General features: G+C 43.5%; 1 protein-coding gene across 2 annotated transcripts in view; it reads right to left on the bottom strand.

Annotated features, from left to right (window-relative positions):
• Nucleotides 1-295: 295 nt before the first annotated feature.
• GSK3B (glycogen synthase kinase 3 beta) overlaps nucleotides 296-23274 on the bottom strand; it is a 239279-nt gene continuing 216300 nt past the window's right edge. For both annotated transcript variants that reach the window (XM_029578124.1, XM_029578125.1), the window contains exons 10-11: nucleotides 5427-5525; nucleotides 296-4837 (exon numbers count right to left, since the gene is read on the bottom strand). In XM_029578124.1, the coding sequence (XP_029433984.1) occupies nucleotides 4770-4837; nucleotides 5427-5525 (167 nt within the window). In that variant the 3' untranslated portion in view covers nucleotides 296-4769. The remainder of the gene's footprint in view (nucleotides 4838-5426; nucleotides 5526-23274) is intronic.

Genomic DNA, 23274 nt, shown 5'->3' with positions numbered 1-23274 from the left:
AACCAATAGTAACAGGTGGGAGAGAGAAAAAGGGAAAAAAAATGGATAAAGTGCATAGCTTGCTGGGCAGACTTGATGGGCCGTTTGGTTGTCTTCTGCCGTCATTTCTATGTTTCTATAAGAGGTCCTTAGTAAAATCTAGACAGTCCAAGTTCACTAGAAAAACCCAAAATTGTCATAATAAAGATCCTTGTGACACAACTAACTCACAATAAGCTGTCTTGAAGGATGCAGGAAGTAAGGGAACAGAAAATATAAATGAAGTCAGAACATTGAAACAACCACCACACCCACACTTGTTTCTCTTTTTAATGTCATTTCCAGGCTAAACTACATTTTATTTAATGCAAATTACAGTACCAGTTAACTATTTCAGAACAGAGTCACACAGAACAAAATGTATTTACAAAGGGGCAGGGGGGAGAGAGAGAACAGGACTGAAACATTAAGCATACTTTCCACAACAAAAAAAAAGTTTATATTTAAAATGAAATAAAATTTCAGTCACAGAGGCATTCAAGTAGTAATAATAATCGTATACAGTTTTCTTTAATCAAGACATTTTGCTCAAGTGTATGCAATAGTTTCTATATAACCCACAGTCCTTAACTTTTTTTTTTTTTTAAAGATTTTTTGATTCTGTTCAGACAGAAGTGGTCACGCTAATTTGTGTGTATAGGCCAAGTAATCCATCAGCAGCACACCTATGAATGCAAGTTTTACAGGCAAGCAAAAATATATAGCGAGAGAGAATTACACAAGGAAGCTACATTTTTTAAAACAAATCCCTTAGGTAACTGCCCTTGTTTTGCGCTTAAATTGTCAAGTCCCTGTTTTGCTTTTTATTGCAGTTTTGCAAAACAGAGACAAACGATGATCATTTGATATCAAGCATTCTCCCCTCCCCCGCCCCCCTTCACCCCATGAAAAATATGAGGACCTCAAGGATCTATTTTACTTGCATGAAAAAAAAATTTTGGATCCTGATTTGTATTGTGTTTTCTGTGCTTTTATATTTAGTGGCTTAGGAATAGATATGACTAGGGTTATATCTTTGTGAAAGTGAGTCCCTGATCACATCACAAACTCATTCCTCACTCCGAAATACAAGACTAGCACTTATAACATATTTCAAGAGCAAATGGGATTGATTACCAATATTAAGAAAACAGCGGCTTATAAGATCTTAAATTTAAAAATAAATGTTGAATTTGAAAACTAAAGCATCTTGAATGAAGTCCATCGGGGAGATGCTATTAGACTATACCCAGGGAGACACGCAGTGGACTTATGACTTCAAGATACACAGATGTATGCTCACATATTTTTAAACCAAACACCCCAGGTCTTGTAGGATTATCGAACAAGATGGTTAGAACAGCAGCAACCTTTGGTTTATTTTTAAACTTTTTATTCAAGACCACCTTGCTGGATTACTTGGTGGAAAAATACACATGATCTGATCTTTAGCACAAGCCCTTCACTAGAGCTAACCTGCCAGACAAAACAGGTACAGAAAATAATTGAGGGGGGTCTAAAAGGTACTTTTCTTCTGCAATTATGCCCAGGCCTTAGTCCATTTACAAAGCCCAGTTCTTCTCCTTTTGCTTAGTATGGGGAGGAGATGGGGGAAGAAAACAGGAAGCACCTGAGCATTGTCCATTGGGCTTCTCCACATCACAGGAGCAGAGGAAGGTTAGGGGAGACGAGCAAAACTGACCTAAGTCACTAGCCACCAGCAACAGGATTGGTGCCACACACAGAACAAGGGATTATAGTGAATGAAGTGGGTCACTGCCAATGGTGGACACACAGGAAGTCTAAGCTATGGCTTTAAAGAAAAAAATCAGGACTATTTTATTTTCTGCTACTGAGAATGGCATTACCAACCTCAGAGTAGGTCAGGGGCTGAGAAGTGAGGTCATAATAATGCGTAGAAGGGGGACAAAGGAAAAGTTGGAAACCCATGGAAGCGAAGGCACTCCAAACTATATAGATACACTATACATCGCTAAAGTTATTGTTACAATAATACAGGCTGGCACCTACTGTACAGAGTTCAAACTATATGGCTTTAACAAGCTCGTCTACTTATTAAACAATCACTGCCCTGAATGGTAACATTTTGCTCATTAATAACAGTTCCTGGGTCCACATATTTACATTAAAAAAAACCAAAAGAAAAACATTAAAATAAAAATGTACAAGCTTGGATTTGGTGGGGAGCTTTATATTTACATTGTTTTTTGTTTTTATTTTTATTTTTTTTTTAAATAAGGATCTGGAATCTCAGGTGTACAAAATAATTCCAGCCAAGATCCTTAATGAAAGCAATACGATCTGACTGTACCCCTCCCACCCATCAAGCAAGAAAATGTAATAAAAATATAAGTTCTTTGTTTTCTACATTACCCTTCCTTCCCCATGAAGAAAACAACCAAAAAAACAAAGTGGCTCTGGAAACACGCAAAGATCGCTTGTAGCAAAATTGCTAATAAACTGTCAGCAGAAGTCCATGCTAATACAAGTTGCTGATAGTCATCTGTTCTAGCCAGCTAGTGTTACAGCGCATCCGTCTGAACTGTTGCCCCGGCTCCTCTTCCAGCTGTATTTTCTAGAAGAGGTGTGTCTGTGTGCATGGGCTTCATCAGATGTACTTCCAGGATCACTTACTGGCCAACATCTTTTAATTAAGACTTTTTCAAAGGTTTAATTAGGTCCTTGTCGTCATACACTGAACTCCTCAGATGTATCATCCTTTCCTCTCCCTTCTTCCATCAAAAATTTGCCAGGAACTGATTATCGGCTCCAGATAAACAAAAGGAGGGTTAAACTGGTAAAGCTTGCGAACCCTCTTCTTATGATCTTACAGACATATCTGAAGATGGCATCCCTCCCTCACGCAAAATGATCCAACTCTCATGACTACCGGGCCTGCAGCGCAACTGCCATCATGCACTCTTCCACCTTTGTTGTTCTGTGACTGGCACTGGCTGTGATGGGGGCATCAAAACAGGAAGAAAACTGATGTAAGACAGCAAAACAAAATACGATTGTGCCTTGGAAAAAAAAAAAATCAAGAATTAAGCAAGTATCCCAACGCAGCAGGATGACTTAAGGGTCCATTTTGTTTATTCCGAGTGAGTACACTCAATCCACAAGGAGGTGATCCTCCAGTGCATCGATGAGTTACTTTTATACTGCAAATATGGTTCATCCTTTTCAAGGAATATTGCTTTCAAGTCACAACAAAAATCAGATGCTTGAACCAAACCCAATATAACACCTTAGCCCACACTTAATACAAGTATGAATCATTCTCATATTTCCACTTTCATACTGTAGACAACAAAAAATAAAAAAAGTACTGAATACATGTATACATGTATGCCCACACACTCATATATATACACACACACAACTGTATCTGGATGTGTGTGTGTACACAGACATACACACACACTTATGTAGTCCACTTTGTTATAAGTCAGTAGGTACAGGTAACTGTGGATATTTTGATGCTCAGTTTATTAATAGTCTACCATTGCAATATCATAATAGCATATCTGACATGCAGCAATAAATAAAGGTAGATAAAAAAAGCATGAGGTTAAAAAAAGAAAATTAAATACAGATTCTAGATTTGGGTTCAAAATTAAAACTATAGTGTGAATATTTGTAATCCCACCTTCTCTCAATAAAAGTTAATTAAAAAATAAACCAGTAGATTGTTAACAGTTCACATTATAAAACCGCTGTGTTCTCCTTGGTTAGAGGAGCAAGCCCAGAACAAGCAGCTGGAAAACAACCTTTCACAGTCACTGTCTCAAATGGTGCCTGAGCAGCACCCCCCCCCTCCCCCCTCCCGCTGCAGATATGGTCTGAGTGCCACCTCTTCTGAACAGCAGAGCTAACTGGCCCACATGCTTCACTGCTACAACTGAGCTCCACTGAATAAACAGAAGCTAGCAAGATTCTTTTTTTTTTTTTGTTGATACTGAAACTGTTTGAAGGACTTTTTCCTCACCATCTCCTGAGACCAGCTCTCAATTGATAGTATTTAATGAAAAACAAAAAAAGAACATCTTTCACTGGAAGCGTCAAAGTCCAATCGTACTCTGGCCCTGGCTATCCGTGCTCCGTTTTAAGCCTCTCGTCTTCCGCACGCTTGCCTAAAGCCAAAGGCAATTCTTCAATACCCAAATATGAGGTTCAAACGCGCAAGAAATGATTAGACTGGTTTTCAGTTTCGTGTGCTAAGCTCCCAACCAAATTCAGACTGTATATGACACCAAAGCCTCAAGACTTCACTTTATAAAAGGGGAAAGAAATGGAGGGAAAGACAGCATGAGGAAGACAACATTAAACCAAGCTTGAGCAAAAGCTCCTTTTTTTTGGGAGTGTGACATGAGGCAAGAGTCATGTTTGGAAACACAACAGCAGATGCTGAATACAAAAAGACAGTCCCGAGAGAGGCGTACGAACCGTTCCTCAGCGACAGCTGGCTCTCTTCTCCCCCTACCTCACAGGACTTCCTCAGAGTAAGCTTATAGCGAGACTGGTTTGTGTTTATAGATATTTTACAAGGTTAAATAATAAAAAAAAAAAACTGAACCACTAAAAGGAACAGAATTTTTTTTTCTTTTTTTTACTTTTTTTTCTTCTTTTTAATATTTTCTCTCAAAATCTGACCAGTGTTGCAGAGTGAGACTCAATAACTGGCGGTTTTTCCTGGCCCTCCCCCATGCTGCTGCGGCCCCCCGATGGGTTCAGGTAGAGTTTGAGGCGGATGCGGAAGCTGCATTGTTGGTCGGTCCACGGTCTCCTGTGTTTGCATCTGAGGAGGAGAGGAGGGAAGGGATAGTGACATTACATACGGGAGGAGAGGTGCCACGGTAGCCGAAGACAACTCTCTCACATTTTCAACATAAAGCAAAGTTAGGGAAACAAATTTTAATATTATCCGACAAGATGATATATGTGCACTTATGGTAGATTTTTATCTTCAAATAAATACACTTTGGGATCTCATTGCTATTTTAAAAAATTGCTTTAAAAAGTAAATGCACTTTAATCGAGTATCACTACTATGTGATTTAGTATTCATAAGATTGCTGGCATTTCATTAAGAGATAGAAAGCCTGGTTTTTCCCCCACGGGAAGAGAACGTTTGATAAATTAGGCCCATGGTGCCTTTTGTGCCTTTAGATTTAACTGAGGCACGTGGTAGCAGCTAAATAAAGCTTTGTCCAAAATCACTTATTTGAAAAATGTCTTGAATGAGCCCTGGATACTTGATTGCAAAAAAGAACTACATTTTAGACTCCCTTTGGAAATTTTCTGAGGAAACAGTATACAAATGGCAGAAACCAGAAGCAGCATTACTCTTAGGAGCTATTTTGTGGCTTGACGAGCTTGTGGCTCACCTGAGGCTGCTGTGGCATTTGTAGGGGTTGAAGCAACTCCTGGACCCCGAGCATGAACAGGGATGAGAACTGCAGCCAAAGAGGGATTACTTGACAGCTCTGGGGGGAGAGAAAGTGAAGCACAGTTAACAGCACTTTTCAAAAGATTAGGAACTAGAATATAAGACCATGTCAGCTCAGCATTTTCTTCTGAATCCATTAGCAAACATCCACAGATGTACCCTCCACACACAAGCTACCTGTGAAGGTTACAAAACTGACAGTTTTACTCTACCACTCTGATTCAATGGCATGAACAATACAAAAGCAGGGTGATCACCAATTTCTAAGCAATTCATTACAGTTAGGCTCTCTATCACCTTTACTTTTTCCAAGCTTACAATGACCACCCACGCTGCCAAGTATCCTAACAGATACATTTTCAAAGCAATTACGCATGTACATGTAACACTATTGTAGCCTGACAACCAGAGAGCACATGGCACATCTACCAGCATAAAAAGTGAGCCACATTCATCTAAATATTCCCGTCCTGATGTAGGCAGTTGGGTACTTTGGGGATGTCTGTAGCAGTAGCTAGGAAATGGTATCCCAGAGCCCAGTCCTGGCCCTGTGCTTACCAGCCAGGTCATTGGGTTCCAGCCCACTGTCTGTGTTAGTCCCACATATTATGAAGTACTGCGCAAAGCGTCAGGGAAGCTGGGCTGGAGGCGGCTGCTGGTGGCCATTTGCACTCATCTTGCAGCAGCAGCTCTGATAGGGATTCTCTCTAAATGATGCTGTCCCCACTCCCAAGAGCTTAAAATGTGTGTATCCTTGTGCTGAAAACACATTTGATCTCAGTATACGCATTTTATTCCTAATGCATTAGCATAACATTGGCTTATTGCATTGGGAATTTAAAAGTTCGGTCATTTTATATGTATGTCTTAATTGCAAGCCACATAAGACTTTGGATATAGCAGTATATAAATATTTTAAATAAATTAAAAAAAAGGTAACTTGTGCATTAGAAAACAGGGTGCAGAATCTCAGTGCATAGTTTTAATGCTCAGCTTTCTGCATCAGCCTGCAAGAGAAAGCAAACTGGAGTATAAAATAATGCAAAGGGAAATGCCACCTGGCATGAGCAAAATAATCACATTCAATAAATATACATAATTTCTTTAACCTGCCACATAACTTGCTGTCACCTTTTTATACAATACCTAGGGATTTGTGACACTGCTGCAGCTGTTTTTAAACAATGCAAATATACCAATGGATAAAGAGGAGATCTGCCTAATGAAGGCTTTCATGTCAGTTCCTCGGTCTCCTCCCTCCCTTCACGTGTCAAACTGTCAGAAGAAAGGGTTTCATTTTTTATCTAGTAAAGCATAGAAAACAGAGTGGTTCACTATTCACAAGCTTTTGCATGTGAAGCTTGAAAGCAACTTGGAATTTTAAACCCAAATTTCACACCCCATTAGAAATTAACTTACAATAGATACTTTTTCATTGTTATTCTGTTGAGGGGGGGGAGTGCAGGCTGGAAAAATTTGGGTTTAAAATCCATCTTCTGAACATGAGAGGCTTTAAAAGCTAAGAAAGAAAAAGCAGAGATGCTTACCTGTAACAGATGTTCTCTGAGGATAGCAGGATGTCAGTCCTCACACATGGTGACATCAGCCGATGAAGCTTGGCACAGAAAATTTATGTCAAAGTTTCTAGAACTCTGACAGAGTGTCTTGGAGCATGCCCATGCATGCATTATATCACATAGCCATGTGAGGTTCCCTCAGTCTTATATCATAGAATTAAGCATAAAGTCCATAAAGTGGAGACCCAACTCCATGAGGAAGCAGATGGGTCTCGTGAGGATTGACGTCCTGCTGTCCTCTGAGAACACGCTACAGGTAAGCAAGTCTGCTTTCTCAGGAGGACAAGCAGGATGGCAGTCCTCACACATGGGTGAATCCCTAACTATAAGCAGTCCCCCAACAAAAACAGGAACCAACAAAAGAGGTACCAATGGGCACAAAAATAATGTTTTGTTGGTACAAAAAGGGGGGGGGGGGGAGACTGAACAGAAAGAATGGGCTCTAGAAGGGAACAGTTGGGTTCTAAACCTCAAACAAGTTCCGAATGACAGTTTTGTCATGTTGGCCATCCCTATCCAAACAATGCAATGTAAATGAGTGAACGGAACGCCATGGAGACTGCTTGCGAACAGAGTGAGCCTTGACACGACCTCCAAGAGGCAATCCGGCCTGGGCATAACAGAAGGAGATGCAGTCTGCTAGCCAACTGAAACGCATCCGCTTGGCAATGGTGATCTCCACCCTGTTCTGATCAAAGAAACAAAAAGCTGGATGGACTGTCTATGGGCTTCTGTCTGCTCCAAATAGAAGGCTAAGGCTCTCTTACTGTCCAACCTGTGCAGGGCTCATCGCTTTGGTATGAATGGGGTCTGGGAAAAAATGTTGGCAAGATGATGGACCTGTTAAGATGGAAGTCCGATACCACCTTAGGTAGGAACTTAGGGTGGTCTTGCACACACACCCTATCATGAAAGAATTTAGTGTAAGATGGATATGGAAAGCTCACTGACCCTGCCTGCTGAAATGACTGCCACAAAAAACCCACAACCTTCTAGATCAGGTACTTCAGGGCACAGGAGCGCAGCAGCTCAAAAGGGGCTTTCATTAGCTGAGCTAAAACCACACTGAGGTTCCAGGACATAAACGTGAGGCCTTAGAAGAGGCTTCAACTGAAGTAGGCTCCTCATGTAACATACAACTATAGACTGTACAGAGATGAGCATCCCATCTACACCATGGAGGTGTGCACCAACTGCACTTAGATGAACTCTAAGAGTTGATTTTCAAGGTAGTCTCTGATAGTTGTAGAAGGTAATTGAGCAGTTTTTGTGGTGAGAAGGAAAACAGATCTTGGGCTTTCTACTCACACCACATGGAAAATCTCCACTTCAGTCCATTGGACTTTCTAGTGAAAGGCTTTCTGGAAGCCAGCAGGACCACAGACACATAGTCAGAGATCAAGCAGTTACAATAGTAACCTCTTAACATCCAGGCTGTGAGTGACAGGACCTGAAGTTTGGGATGTCGTTCCCTGCCTCTATCCTTGGTGATGAGATCTAGCGAAATCCCCAGTCTGCATTGGTTTCGGGGTGACAACTTCCAAAGGAGTGGAACCCAGATTTGCCTCAGCCAATGGTGGGGCCATGAGAAACATAGCCCCTTTGTCCTCCCTGAGCTTCAACAAAGTCTTCATCACAAGTGGAACTGGAGGATACACGAACAGGAGACCCTGGCCCCAATGAAGGGCAAAGATGTCTGAGGCTACTTTGCCGTGCGTGGAACAGAACTGAAGAACCTTCCCACTCCATAGGGCCACAAACAGATCCACATCTGGGCTTCCCCAGAAGTGGAAGATCCAGTTTGCTATCCCCTGGGTCCAGAGACCATAGTGGGGTCTGAAGGAGTGACTCAGACTATCTGCTATCCCATTCTCCGTATCAGCCAGATAAATTGCCCCGAGCACCATCCCAAGGGAGTGGGCCCACGAACATATCTGGATCACCTCGATACAGGAGGTAAGAGCCTATATATCTCCCTACTTGTTGATGTAGTATATCACCTGGTTGTCTGTCTGGATCAACACAATTTTGTTTGACAGACTCTCTAAAAGCTCACAGCGTGTACCTGATCACCCAGAGCTCCAGACGTTGCTTTGACAGAGACCCCAGGTGCTGAGCCCATCTATATCGGCTCCCCAGATCTGTGGTTAGGACAATTTGAACCCATGGAATTTGGAAGGATACCCCCTATTCCAGGTTGGAAATTTCCTGCCACCAGGATCTAAATGTCCATTGGACTCTTTGCATGTGCATGCGTGACAAGGAGTAACATGTATTGTTGCGGCCATGAGGCCCAACAGTCTCAACATGTGGCATGCTGATATCTGCTGGCTCATTTGAATCTCCGCTGCAATGGGTCATTAGGGTGATCGCCTGTTGCCGTGGCAGGAAGATTTTAGCCTGAGCCGTGTCGAGCAGTGTTCCGATGAAGTCCAATCATACTGAAATGAGACTTGGGGTAGCTGATGATGAATTCTAGTGACTCCAACACCTGGACAGTAGAGCACGTGGACCCTTTGGCCCCTGCCTGAGAGGTGCTCTTGGCCAATCAACCATATAGGGGAAAATGTTGACTCCAAATCAAAATGCCACCAGGCCAGGCATTTTGTAAAGACCCATGGGGCAAACACTAGCCCAAATGGCAGAATGTGGTACCAAAAGTGCTGCATTCCCACCCCAAATCAGATACTTCCAGTGGCTGGGGAAGATCTCTTTGTGAATGTAAGCATCTTTTAGATCAAAAGAGCATAGCCAGATCCTTCATTTTTTTTTTTTTTTTTAGAAATGTGTTCAAGGCCCTTAGGTCTAGGATGGGACAGAGTCCCACTGTTTTCTTTGAATCAGTAAGTACTAGGAGTAAAATCCCTGCCTTCTCTACCCTGGTGGAATGGATTCAATTGCTCTGGCCATTAAAAGGGAGAAGAGCTCTGACAGAAGTACTTCCTGATGTGCTACCAGTCCCCAAAATGCACTCTGAGGGCGATTTGGTGGGGCACTCAATAGGTTTAATTTGTACCCCCTGCAAATGATGGCAAGGACCCACTGGTTCGCACAGAACTGCAGCCTGCCCTCGACTGGAAGGTCCATCGCCACTAGTATGATAGTCTTGACTATGCCCCTGTTGACCCAGTCAAAATCCTGTCCCCAGAATTGACAGACACGGCTGGGGCTTTGGGGGCCCTCTGTTCCTTGGGTGGGTACAAGGGGCCTGTTGCTGCTGACTGGACCGAAATGTCAGAGGATAGTCTCCTTGGATGGAAGAAAGACTTCCTGAGGCCAGATCTTGAACAACTGGATGAGGATGTCTGGTCCCGAGTGCCAGCAGAGAGCTATTGGAGTGTCGCATAGTGGTCATGAATTTGGGCCACTGCGTCCTTCACCTTATCTCCGAAGAGATTCTCTCCCTTGCACGGCACATCAGCAAATCGTTCCTGCACTTCCTGATGAACATCCGATGCCTGCAGCAAGGTGAGTTTGTGGGCACCGATCTCTGTGGCAGAGACTCTCAATACCTCTTCCATGATGTCCACGGTTCTCAGATCCTTCCCTGGGGACAGAGGAATGGGTCTGAAGGCATTTGGCATTCTTGAGAGCGTATTTGACCATGACAGATTGGTGTGGCAGCTGCCGCTTGTCGAATCCGAGATATATTGTGTCCGCCTTCCTATTTATTTTATTTAGATATTTTATATACCATCATTCCATGTAAAGATCACAGCTGTTTACAAAAATAACATTCATATGACAGGTTAAAGGGTTAGTATTCATCAACAGGCATTAACATCTATCAAATGAAGTGATCCACTACATATTAACTAAAGATCTAGAACAAAAGATGTGAAGTACAGAAATAAAATACATTTCACATTTTGGTCAGTGTGTGGAGCTTTTTACAATCTCTCGTTAAATTTGTTCCTCATTTATGAATTAGACTATAACAAGAATGTCAAGATATACTATCTCTACATTCTATTCACAGGAGCCACTGAGAAGGTAATTTCCCACATCCTCATCAGCAACTCAAGAAGGATCTTGTGCACTGGGACTGGCATGATCTTAAAAGGCTCCATGTACTGTAGAAAATCCATCACGTCCATCTGTAACAAACAGGGTGGCTTCCACCATCAACCTGACAAGAAGCCTGTGAAGAAACTGTCTTCCAGAGAAGATTTCCTTGTGCTGCTGGGAGGAGATGGGTCGGAGGGAAGGCCATCCGATGCATCATGATCCAAAACATCTGAGGAGCCTTCCTCCCTCAGGGATCATAGAGATCATCATCACTTTCGTTGATAGGGGCGTTCTGTCTTCAGCCAACAGTATGGGAACCAACTCGAGTCATCTGTGTGCATTTGCTGCAACTGTGGACATCATGTGATGCCCCTAGGCAGAGAACACATCTATCATAGGGGTCCATGATAGACATAGTCCATGCACACGGAGGACATCGCTGGAACCCCGATGACATGTCACAATGAAAGAAAAGGGACGTGATATTTAAATCTATGGTGGTGGCAGTTAGTGGTGAGCTCGGTGACCAGCCATTGTCTCAGAGGGATCAGCTACAAAAGGAAACTTACTGAAATGGTGAAAACCTTGGCTAAGACGATAGATGGGAGAACTGGGGGAACTCCGTGTTGACCATGTGATCCAGATGATGCAAAAAAATTGTTAGAAACAGCAAACACGCTGAAAAACTCCTAGAAAGGAGAAAAATTAGAGACACTAAACTTCACCACAAAACACCAGGCTCTGCGGAAGAGAGACTAGGAGGACCCAGTGTAGCCATGTGGTAAAGTGCATGCTGGCGCATGTTCAGAGAGGCTCAAAGTTCTAGAAACTTTGACATAAATTTTCTGTGCCAGGCTCCACTGGATGTCACCCATGTGTGAGGACTGCTGCTTGCCCTTGGAAAATGGTAGCTTTTTAAATATGTAAAAATGTCAGTCTTCAATTCAGTATGCAACATATGCCAATACATCTAGTCTATAGTATCATTAGGAATACCATGTAGACTAAAAATTGGTACATATGTATTGCTACAGAAATCGCAAATAGAAAGTGGAGATGAACAGTATACACAAACGGTGAAACAGCAGTTACGGATGGTATAGCACTAGAAAGTTTGCGGATCCTTATACTGGATTAATCAAGCAAATAAAACAAGGAAGGACTTTAGATTACAGAAATCAACATCTATGGAGTCTAGATTAGTGCCCGTTCTCAGAGATGAGATAATGTTCGGATCCTTAGCACAGATGCTCCTGGTGTTACAGTATGAACATGGACATGAATATTACAGGGGGGACAACATCACAAGGGAAATGGACACTTATTCCTAGTGTTCACATCAATGCCCATAGTGATGTACTGTTAGCTTTGCCCACTTCAGTAAGCTTTAGTGAGGTAAACTATTCTCTGCAAAGGCAGGCAGGTATTTAGTATGGTTAATTTAACCTGCTGTCAGTGCAGAATCCTGTTTACATCTAAGCAAATTTGCTTTCTCTTTCAACAAGCAAGCAATTAGCCATAACATTTGGGGAGTCCCAAGCTCAGGGTTGCCTTGCAGAGTAACTACTGGACAATACAAGTAGAGAATGGACTTGTACAGAAATGCTTGTCCAAAGTTACTGCCACCATGGGACATGCTATCCAGACTGTAGTAGGATGTGTAAATTTGAACAGATGACTAAGTAGCAGCTTGTAAGCAGCCCTAAGATGAGCCACTGAAATCATAACTCTCACTTGTTGAGCCTTGGCAAAGTCTGTAATCTACAAGCCAGCCAGCACATTCCGCTAGCCACTTTGACAGAGTTCCTTTGACACCTGCCTTTCCCAATCTATTGGGATCAAAGGATATGAACAGTTGAGACACTTCGCGGCGAGGTACAGTCCTCTTGAAATAATATGCAAGAGCTATCTTGCAGTCCAAGGAGTGAAGAGCCCATTCCTTTTAGTGCATATGCAGTCTTGGAAAGAATATTGGCAGCACAATAGCTTGATTAATTTGTAACGCAGATACTACTTTCTGGAGGAAATTGTTTGTAGAACAATTCTATTGTGGAAAAACTGCAGGTATGGTGAATATGAAACGAGAGCTTGTAGTTTGCTTACTCTTCATGTCGAAGTGATGGCTACAACACTTTTTAGGTCAAGTCTACCAACTCAACAGGCATAAAAGGGAGGCTTCAAGAGTTCAACAAGGACTACGTTAAGGTCCCAAGGAACTAGAGGTTTACTGACAAGACACTTGGAATGCCACAGTCCTTTCATGAACTTTGAAACCAAAAGGGTGGAGAGCAGTTGCAGCCTCCCCTTCCAATTGCTGGTGATATTCCGCAATGGCACAGAGATGAACCTTGACTGGAAAAGTGCTGAGGCCTGAGGATAAGAGGAAGAAGCGATAATGAAGCAAGACTCATGCCACAAGAAAAGGGATCCGGCTGGCTTGTCCTTAACCAAATTGAGAGCCTCTTGGCTCTTTCAACAAGCATTCTCTTAACTCTATGGTTCAAGTTCCTTGATTTAGTAACTTATTTTTTCTTATTGTTTTTTAGATGTTTAAGAATTTTATGTATTTTTTCTTGTTTTTAGATGTTTTAAGAATTCTATGTATTTTATGATTTCATGATTATAATTTTGCAATTCAAATGTATTTTAATTGTGTATTTGACATTTTACAGTAAACCGATGTGATGTTTCCTACGAATGTCGGTATATAAAAACGAATAAACAAACTGTAGATCTTCTGGTTGAATGCTTTTTAATAGAGATACACATCCTCCACCTCCTTCAGAAGGAGTAAGGAGAAGATTACTGAGCATTCAAAATCCATGTTCTCAGGAGCAGCAACACCAGATTCAGATGGCAAAGCTTACTACCCTCTTGCACTATGATAATCAGAGACATCCCCAATGAAATTGGAGACTGAATTGACAGACAGACAAGATAATGGATATCACGTCTGTCATGGCCAGGCCAATCCTATGAGGATTAACCTCGCCTTTTCCTAAAGGGCTTTCTACAAAATTCTGGCAATGAAAGGAATTGGCAGGTATGCATAGACAGGCCAATGTTCAGCTGAGCGCACTGCTTAACATGTGCTTGGACGCATGTTCAAAACCCTTTATGTAATAAACGGGGATTAGCATGTCCAAAACACACGTCCTAACCAGCACGTAGCCCCATGAGCAAGACGACAGAGGTAGCGGCAGCACAGGTTTATCAGGTACTCATGGGGTGGGGGGGGGGGGGCAGGCACAGGCCCAGCAGGAAGACAATGTCAGCAGTTGAAATTATGATGTGCTGGTGGGGATTCCACACCCTGCAGGCAGAAAGACAACTCTCGGGCCAGCTCTGGAGTATGACATGCCCACGGGGTTCCCACAACCCGCGGACAGAAAAAAAAAAGAAGAGCCCCGGTGGGTGGAGTGGAAGGGAAGAGAAGACAAGGTGGAGGTGTGAGTAAGAGGGAATGGCATGGGAAGGGAGAGGAGAATGCGAGAGGAGATGGAATGAGAAGGTGAGTGAGAAGGGGGAGGAGGTGAGTGAGAGGGGAGAGAAGGCAAGCAAAGAGGACTGAAGAAAGGAAAGAAGGGGTGAGCGAGAAGAAAGGGGAGCAAGAGGGATTGGGTGAGTGTGCATGAGAGCATTGAGTGAGCGAATATGTATGCGTGTGAGCGTGTGTGTGAGAGCATGCGAGTGTGGGTGTGTGTGAGCAAGCTTGTGTGCATGACAGCATGTGAGAGAGTGTGTGTGAGAATGAACATGTGTTAAAAAGTGTGTGTATATGAGAGAATGTGGACAAAGTCTGTGTGTAGCCCCCCAATTCCCCACTACTCCAGGCCAATTCAGTGACTGGAAATCAAAGGTTCCCTGGTATGAAAAGTTGGAAATTTTGTTTTTATACTTTTTAGTTTAATTATTTTTACATGTTATTTGTTTTTAGAAACTTTGAACATTTTTATATGAAATTAATTTTGTGTTATTCTATTCATGAAGTCTTGACATTTATTTTTTGTATGGTTTCACCATTATGATTTTTATATTTCCTGATTTTATGAGTAATGGTGATGTTTGTTTTTTCATTGTTGCACTGCATTCAGAGTCTGGCTATTGGCAATTTTCAGTTCAGTGTTTGTCTGCACATTTCTATTTATACTGTATGGTCTGTCTGCATTCTGGTGTGTAATGGAAGTGAGGTATTCTGCTATTGTCTAGTTTCTGTGTAGGTATCTATAACAGCCTGTCTTTATCTGTTTAATAAAGGGTATATTGGTATTTTAGAGTTCTGTGTAATATTTGCAATGTTGCATTTTCACAGTTTGAGTGCTGGCAGTTAGTGCAGTTTTGGTATTGGAGGTTTACTATATTATAATTGTAGTTCAGTTTATTCATGGCTTTTTGAGGGCTAAGCCCAAACCCAATGCACTTTACAACAGGCCTAATACCATATGGGCTTCAAGTGTCTTTTTTTCAGGGTTTCCTCATTGGCATCACAGCATTGCATGTAAATATTTCTGTAATATATTTTTACATCAGAAGACTGTACTTTGAATGTCCTTTTTATGTAAAATCTGTTATTCATGTATAATTTTAATTTTGTATGGCGAGACCTGGGGAAATGGGGAAGCACAAGGGTGCAAGGTTCGCTGAATGCTTAATACCCTTCACTGGCTCTAAAAGACAGCACCATACACAGACCCTCACCATTCACCCATCTCCCACTTCCCCAGAGTGCAAATATCAGGGAAGGGTGGGAAGCAGATGGTAGGTTTCAAGGAGTGTGGCAGGACTGCCAGCTTCTTAAAAATATCACTGACACTTATCTGCCACACCTCGGGAAATTCTGACCCCACTCTGCCTACTTCCCCAGCATTTCAAATCATCAAAAGGGCCAGACTCCAAGGGGGACATCACCTTCTTGCCATCTCAGTGATTTGACCTGGGCTATGCCAAGCCTTTGGGGGCCGGGTTCCTCGCCTCAGGCAGCAGATAGGCACAGGGGTGGCTCAAATCAATGTGAGAGCCTGTGTGCTTGTGTACGTGCCTGTGAGACCCCATGTGTCACATATAGGCGCTCACAGACACCCACCCACGTAATGTATCTCGGAGGCAGAGGGAGCCTGGGTGTGTTTGAGGGAGGGAGTGAGAAGATACATTTGTACAGCCCTACCTCCCCAATCCATGACAATCTCAGGGTGATTGGAAGTTAGAAGATTACAGGTATGGAGCAAAGAAGATTTTTTTAAATTATTGGGTGTAATTTGATGATTCTGCTCTTTCAGAGTATTTAATTTTTTTTTGGGGGGGGGGAATAGAACATTTTTAAATTATTGGATTTTTGATTCATCAGATGTTTTGACATTTTTGGTGTTCAGGAAATTTTGAATATTCTGTTCATTAACTGGTTTGAATATTTATTCTTTTTTATGAATATGATTTTTATGATTAATGTTTTATATTTCTTGATTTTATTATTTAATGTTTTCTGAAGAATGGTAATGTTTCTGTTTTCCCATTGTTGCTCTGCTTATAGAGGCTGGCTTGTTGTGGATTCCAGCTCAGTTCTTCTCAGCACATTTCTGTTTTATACTTTCTGATCTCTTTATTCTGATTTTGGTCAGGGTCTGTCTGTGTTCTGCATATGTGATCGAGGTGAGGTATTTTGCTAGCATGTAATTTCTGTGTAGGGATTTATAGCAGCCTGGTTTCCTAATAAGAGTTTTACTGGTGTTCTAGGGTCTGGTTTAATATGTGCAGTGTTGCCTTTTCATAGATAAGGTTGTTAGGGTTATTTTGGTATGGGAGGTTTACTATATTATAATGGCAATTCCATTTAGTCATGGCTTTCCGAGGGCCAAGCCCACACCCAACATGCATTACAAAAAGTCTAATTCCATAGGAGTTCCACGTGTCTTTTTTGCAGAGTTTTCTGGTTGACACTACATCAGTGTATCTAAATATAACATGCATGTTGTGATATATTTGCCTCAGAAGATTGTAATTTTGAATGTTCTTTTTCATGTAAAATTTGTTATAAAGGCATTATTTGTGTGTATCTGTAAAGAGTATGGGAGTGTGTGTGGGTGTGGGGGGTGTGGGTGGCGTGTGTGCAAGGTTGAAGGTTTGCCAAGGTTACCTAATACCCTTCCCTATCCACGGGTTCTGGGGTGGGAGGCGTGTCCGTTTTTAAAAATACAGATTGCAGGACGGAGATGGGCTTTATTTGATGGGCCTGGGACAGACACTGAATGAATGGGGGGAGGGGCAGCACAGTAAGATTTTGTACAGAGCAGCAAAAAAGCTAGCACCGGCCCTGTTTGTAACTAGGTTCTCCAAACCTGTCTCAGCTACTAGACTCTCAATATACCCTAATTCTTCAAATCTGTCACATGATTCTTCTGCATCAGTAGGTTCTGCAGAGATCTGCTACACATACTTGTCAGAATGGAACAGGCAGAACTGTGCTGCTTTAGGCTGATGCCCTCCTGTTCCTAGCACACCCCACACTGCTGCTGCAGTCCTTCACTGATTCTTTTTCTGCCCCTGCTGCATACTAACAGTGGAGAGATTGGAACAGATGGCTGCTGTTCCACCTTTTCAGCAAATCCTGCCTCTAGCTAGCTTCTACCTCTTTAAAAAAAATAATATTCTTCCTAGTTTTCTAGGTTCTCTGCTGGTCCTCATCCTGTCTCTTACCATCAACACTACCTGTGCTGGTCCCAGGGAAGAGCCCTCTCCTTCTCCCATTGACAAATTTGCCTCTTGATGCCAGTGACACAATCTATTTTAATAAATTCTATCATAAGTGGTTAGAAGCTTTTAGTTTTACAGTGTTTGCACATGCTAATGTGGACACATACAGACAGCAAACCAATCAGTCACTTTTGTTACAGAGTACAACTGATGCTGATTGCTGAGCGATTACGTATACTAAGAAAATAAGTCAAACTTGCTGCAATATTCACACACACAAGAATCAGTGAACTGTCATACTGACTTCTACACAGAGAAAGCATGCTGCCTCTAAGTCATTGCAGTGCATAAATTGCAAGAAACAATTATCTTTCCTGCAGCCACAGACATAGTATCAGCTGCAGTGGTGGTCTTACCTGACATGCACTGTAACCCTTGCAGAGATTATAGATTTTCTCCTGCTACTAGGTAGCACTCCCCCAGCGCCAGACATAGTATTAATGAGCGGCTAAAAGCACACTTTGCTTTCTCCTGTAAACTAATCTAATTTTTTCTTTCACTCAGTTTGAAGTAAGGAGCTTCAGAAGCTCAATCTTTCTCCTCTGAGATCCAACAGAAAATGTCACTGTTCAAAGTGTTCTTAGATTCAGTCACCTAAAAAATTATGAAGTCATGGACATGCAGCTGCCAAGCTGGAGTAGGGTGGTTGAAAAATGCTGAAACATGACTGGTTCTGTTCCTTCTTTGTCCCTTCCACAGTCCACTCCATTCTGGCTTGGAGTACAAAAATGCGTTGCTTTGCTTCTCCCATAGACTTTAACAGGACCAAATGAGTCAAAGACAATTCCGATTTTTCAGGTGACTGTGCCCATTTGATTTGGTTGCCCTGAATAAAAAGGCTACTCATTTGTTGAGCTTTTGCATTTTGACTGAAATGAATGAATATCTGTGCTACAAAATGGAGAAATTACTTACCTGATAATTTCGTTTTCCTTAGGTGTAGACAGATGGCCTCAGGACCAGTGGTATAGTATACTCCTGATATCAGATGGGAGACTGAGTCAGATTTCAAAGCTGACATCAGCCTACATGTACCCGTGCAGGAAGCTTAGCTCTTCAGTATTCTCCTCGAAAAGCAATTGTGGATATATGTGTGCTTTAATAACTTGATTAACTTGGTTAACTAGGACTGGTTCAACTGATTTCCAAATTGGAGATCGCCAGTGCACTCAATCAAATAATGCCGACACCCGGTAACTATGGGTGTCTTGAACTAGGGGTAATACCTGGCTTACCCATGCTTGTCTTGTTTTTGGGGATTGTCATTCGAGGTTCCCAGATTCCGGGGCAGCCATGGGCGGGATGCTGAGTCCATCTGTCTACACTAAGGAAAACGAAATTATCAGATAAGTAATTTCTCCATTTCCTAGCGTGTAGCCAGATGGACTCAGGACCAATGGGATGTACAAAAGCTACTCCCGAGCAGGGCGGGAGGCTGCCTGTGGCCCACTTAGTACTGCCCTTGCAAAGATTGTGTCCTCCCGGGCTTGGACATCCAGGCGGTAGAACCTGAAGGTGTGTATGGAGGACCAAGTTGCCGCTCAACAGATCTCAGCAGGCGACAGCATCTTGGTTTTCACCCAGGACACTGCCTGGGCCCTTGTAGAATGGGCATTGACTTGTAGAGGTGGAGGTTTCCCTGCCTCTACGTAAGCCGCCTTGATTACTTCTTTGATCCAGTGGGCTATTGTTGCCCGTGAGGTCGCTTCCCCCTGTTTCTTTCCGCTGTGAAGGACGAATAGGTGGTCTGTCTTTCGCACAGATTCTGATCTTTCCAGGTATCGGACTAGGAGTCTGCCGAAGTTTAGATGGCGAAGACTGTGTGAGTCTTCCGAATCCTTGTGTTTGTCTGGAGATGGCAGAGAGATGGTTTGGTTTAGATAAAACTGAGAAACCACTTTCAGTAGAAAAGAGGGGACAGTGCGTAGCTGTATGTGTGAACCTGAGGAACGGTTCCCGACAGGATAGCGCTTGAAGCTCGGAGATATGAAGGGCTGAACATATTGCCACTAGGAATGCAGTCTTCAGGGTCAGGAGCCATAGCAACAGACCACGTGTTGGTCTGAAGGAAGTTTCCGCTAGGAAGTCTATTACTAGATTGAGATTCCATAGGGGCACCGGCCACTTTAAGGGTGGTCAAATTTGTTTGACCCCTCTCAGGAAGCAGGAAACATTTGGATGGGTTGATAGGCTGATGCTGTCCACCTTGGCTCTGAAGCAGGCCAGCGTGGCCACCTGAACCTTGAGGGAGTTGAGGGACAACCCCTTGCTCAAGCCGTCCTGCAGAAATTCCAGGATTTTGGGAATTTTGACTGTCTGTGGAAGGATCTGATGGTCCTCACACCAGGCTTCAAATACTTTCCATATTCGTATGTAAGCTAGTGATGTGGAGGACTTGCGTGCTCTAAGTAAGGTGTCAATCACTGCCTTAGAGTATCCGCTGTTCTTCAGGCAAGTCCTCTCAAGGGCCAGACCGTAAGAAAGAATAGAGTCGGGTCTTCGTGGAGGATCAGTCCTTGCCGGAGAAGGTCCTTAGAAACATAGAAATGATGGCAGAAGAAGACCAAACAGCCCATCCAGTCTGCCCAGCAAGCTATGCACTTTTATTTCCCCTCTTACTTGTTACGCTTGGCTCTTAGTACCTTTTATTTTTATTCCTCTTCCACCCCACCATTAATGTAGAGAGCAGTGTTGGAACTGCATCTAATTGAATATGTAGCTTAGTTAGGGGTAGTAACCGCCTCAATAAGCAAGCTACACCCATGCTTTTGTTTACTCGACTATGTAATTTAGTCCTTGTTGGTTGTTGTCTATACATACACACACACACACACTTGAAGCAGAGAGCTATGCTGGCTATGCGTTGAAGGTGAAGTAACAGACTTTCTCCCCTGCCATTGAAGCAGAGAGCTATGCGTTGAAAGTGAAGTAACAGACTTTCTCCCCTGCCGTTGAAGCAGAGAGCTATGCGTTGAAAGTGAAGTATCAGACTTTCTCTTCTGCTGTTGAAGCAGAGAGCTATGCTGGCTATGCGTTGGAAGTGAAGTATCAGGCTTATTTGGTTTGGGGGTAGTAACCGCTGTAACAAGCAAGCTGCACCCCGCTTTTTTGTGAATGCAAATCTTTTTTTTCCACATTTCCTCTTACCGTTGAAGCTTAGAGCAATGTTGGAGTCGCATTAACCATGTGTATGTATATTGAATAAGGGTATTATCTCCAGGTAGTAGCCTTCATTCCTGCAAGCCACCCCCTCTTCATTCACATCCTCTAGACTTGATGGATCCAGTGTGTTTATCCCACGCCCCTTTGAAGTCCTTCACAGTTCTGGTCTTCACCACTTCCTCCGGAAGGGCATTCCAGGCATCCACCACCCTCTCCGAGAAGAAATACTTCCTGACATTGGTTTTGAGTCTTCCTCCCTGGAGCTTCAGCTCGTGACACCTGGTTCTGCTGATTTTTTTTTTGACGGAAAAGGTTTGTCATTGTCTTTGGATCGTTAAAACCTTTCAAGTATCCGAAAGTTTGAATCATATCACCCCTGCTCCTCCTTTCTTCCAGAGTGTATATATTTAGATTCTTCAATCTCTCCTCATAAGTCATTCGATGAAGACCCTCCACCTTTCTGGTCGCCCTTCTCTGAACCGCTTCCATCTTGTCTCTGTCTCTTTGTAGATACGGTCTCCAGAACTGAACACAGTACTCCAGGTGAGGCCTCACCAAGGACCTGTACAAGGGGATAACCACTTCCCTTTTCTTACTCGATATTCCTCTCTCTATGCAGCCCAGCATTCTTTTGGCTTTTGATATCGCCTTGTCACACTGTTTCTCCGACTTCAGATCATTAGACACTATCACCCCAAGGTCTCTCTCCTGCTCCGTGCACATCAGTCCTTGTGTGGAGGTAGGTACAGAAGGCTCCCAGCAAGAAGTCTTCGTATTTCTGTGTACCATGGCCTTCTTGGCCAGTCCGGGGCCACTAGAAGTACTAGTCCCCTGTGGTGGTCTATCTTGCGGATGATCCTGCCCAGTAGTGGCCATGGGGGAAAGGCATACAGCAGGTCTTCCTGTGGCCAGGTCTGGACAAGGGTGTCGATTCCCCAGGATTGCGGTTCTCATCTGCAGCTGAAGAACTTGGGAACTTGGGCGTTGGACCGGGTTGCCAGTGGGTCCATGGCAGGGGTTCCCCAGTGGTTTACTATCAACTGGAAGGCTGTGGACAACAGCGTCCATTCCCCTGGGTCTAGGCTCTCTCTGCAGAGGTAGTCAGCAGAGACGTTGTCTTTTCCTGTGATGTGGGCAGCTGACATCCCTTGCAGGTTTGTTTCTACCCACGCCATGAGGAGGTCTATTTCCAGGGACACCTGCTGGCTTCTGGTTACTCCCTGATGGTTGATGTAGGCAACTGTTGTGGCGTTGTCCAACATGACTGAGGGGACAGTGCGTGGCCGAATCATAGACAGGCTAGTCTGACTGCTTGAGCTTCCAGTCAGTTTATGTTCCATCCCGCCTCTTCCTGGTCCCATTGTCCCTGGGCAGTCAGTTCCTGGCAGTGGGCTCCCCACCCTCGCAGGCTCGCATCCATGGTGAGCAAGATCCAGTTCGGTGGGGATAGTTTTACTCCGTTGCTCAGATGGTCTTCCTGTAGCCACCATTGGAGCTGGGTCTGAACCTCTGCTGGTAGCTGGAGGTGAATGGAGTAGTTCTGGGACATCGGGTTCCATCGTGACAGTTAGGAAGGTTGTAGTGGTCACGTGTGGGCTCTTGCCCATGGAATGACTTCTAGGGTTGATGTCATGAGACAGAGGACTTGGAGGTAGTCCCATACCTTGGGGCGAGCATGGTTCAGCAGTTTTCTCAGCTGACTCATCAGTTTCCTTCTCCTTTGGGGGGGGGGGGGGGGGGGGAACAACCTTGTCTTGCTTGGTGTCAAACCGGACTCCCAGGTACTCTAGCGATTGGGAGGGCTGCAGGCAGCTCTTGGCTGTGTTGACGACCCACTCGAAATTCTGCAGCAAATTCTCGACTCTGGTGGTCACCTGTTGACTCTCCTCTGGAGATTTTGCCCTGATCAGCTAATCGTCCACATAAGGATGTACGAGGATTCCTTCTTTCCTCAGTGTTGCCGCCACTACCAACATGATTTTGGTGAAGGTCCGAGGGGTGGTAGCTAGACCGAAGGGTAGCGCCCAGAACTAGTAATGATGATCCAGTATCACAAAGCATAGGAAGCATTGAGGGTTGTGATGGACCGGGATGTGGAGATAGGCTTCGGATAGATCCAATGAAGTCAGGAATTCTCCTGGCTGTACTGCCCTTATGACTGAGCGTAGGATTTCCTTGCGGAAGTGTGGCACCCTCAGGTAACGATTGACTGTTTTGAGGTCCAGGATGGGCCAGAATGTTCCTTCCTTCTTGGGAATGATAAAATAGATGGAATAGTGACCAGTATTTTGT

The sequence above is a fragment of the Rhinatrema bivittatum genome, chromosome 15 (genome assembly GCF_901001135.1).
Source record: "Rhinatrema bivittatum chromosome 15, aRhiBiv1.1, whole genome shotgun sequence".
Lineage (NCBI taxonomy): Eukaryota > Metazoa > Chordata > Amphibia > Gymnophiona > Rhinatrematidae > Rhinatrema > Rhinatrema bivittatum.
Note: the sequence above shows the minus strand (reverse complement) of the source record. Positions and strands in the feature narration are given on the sequence as shown.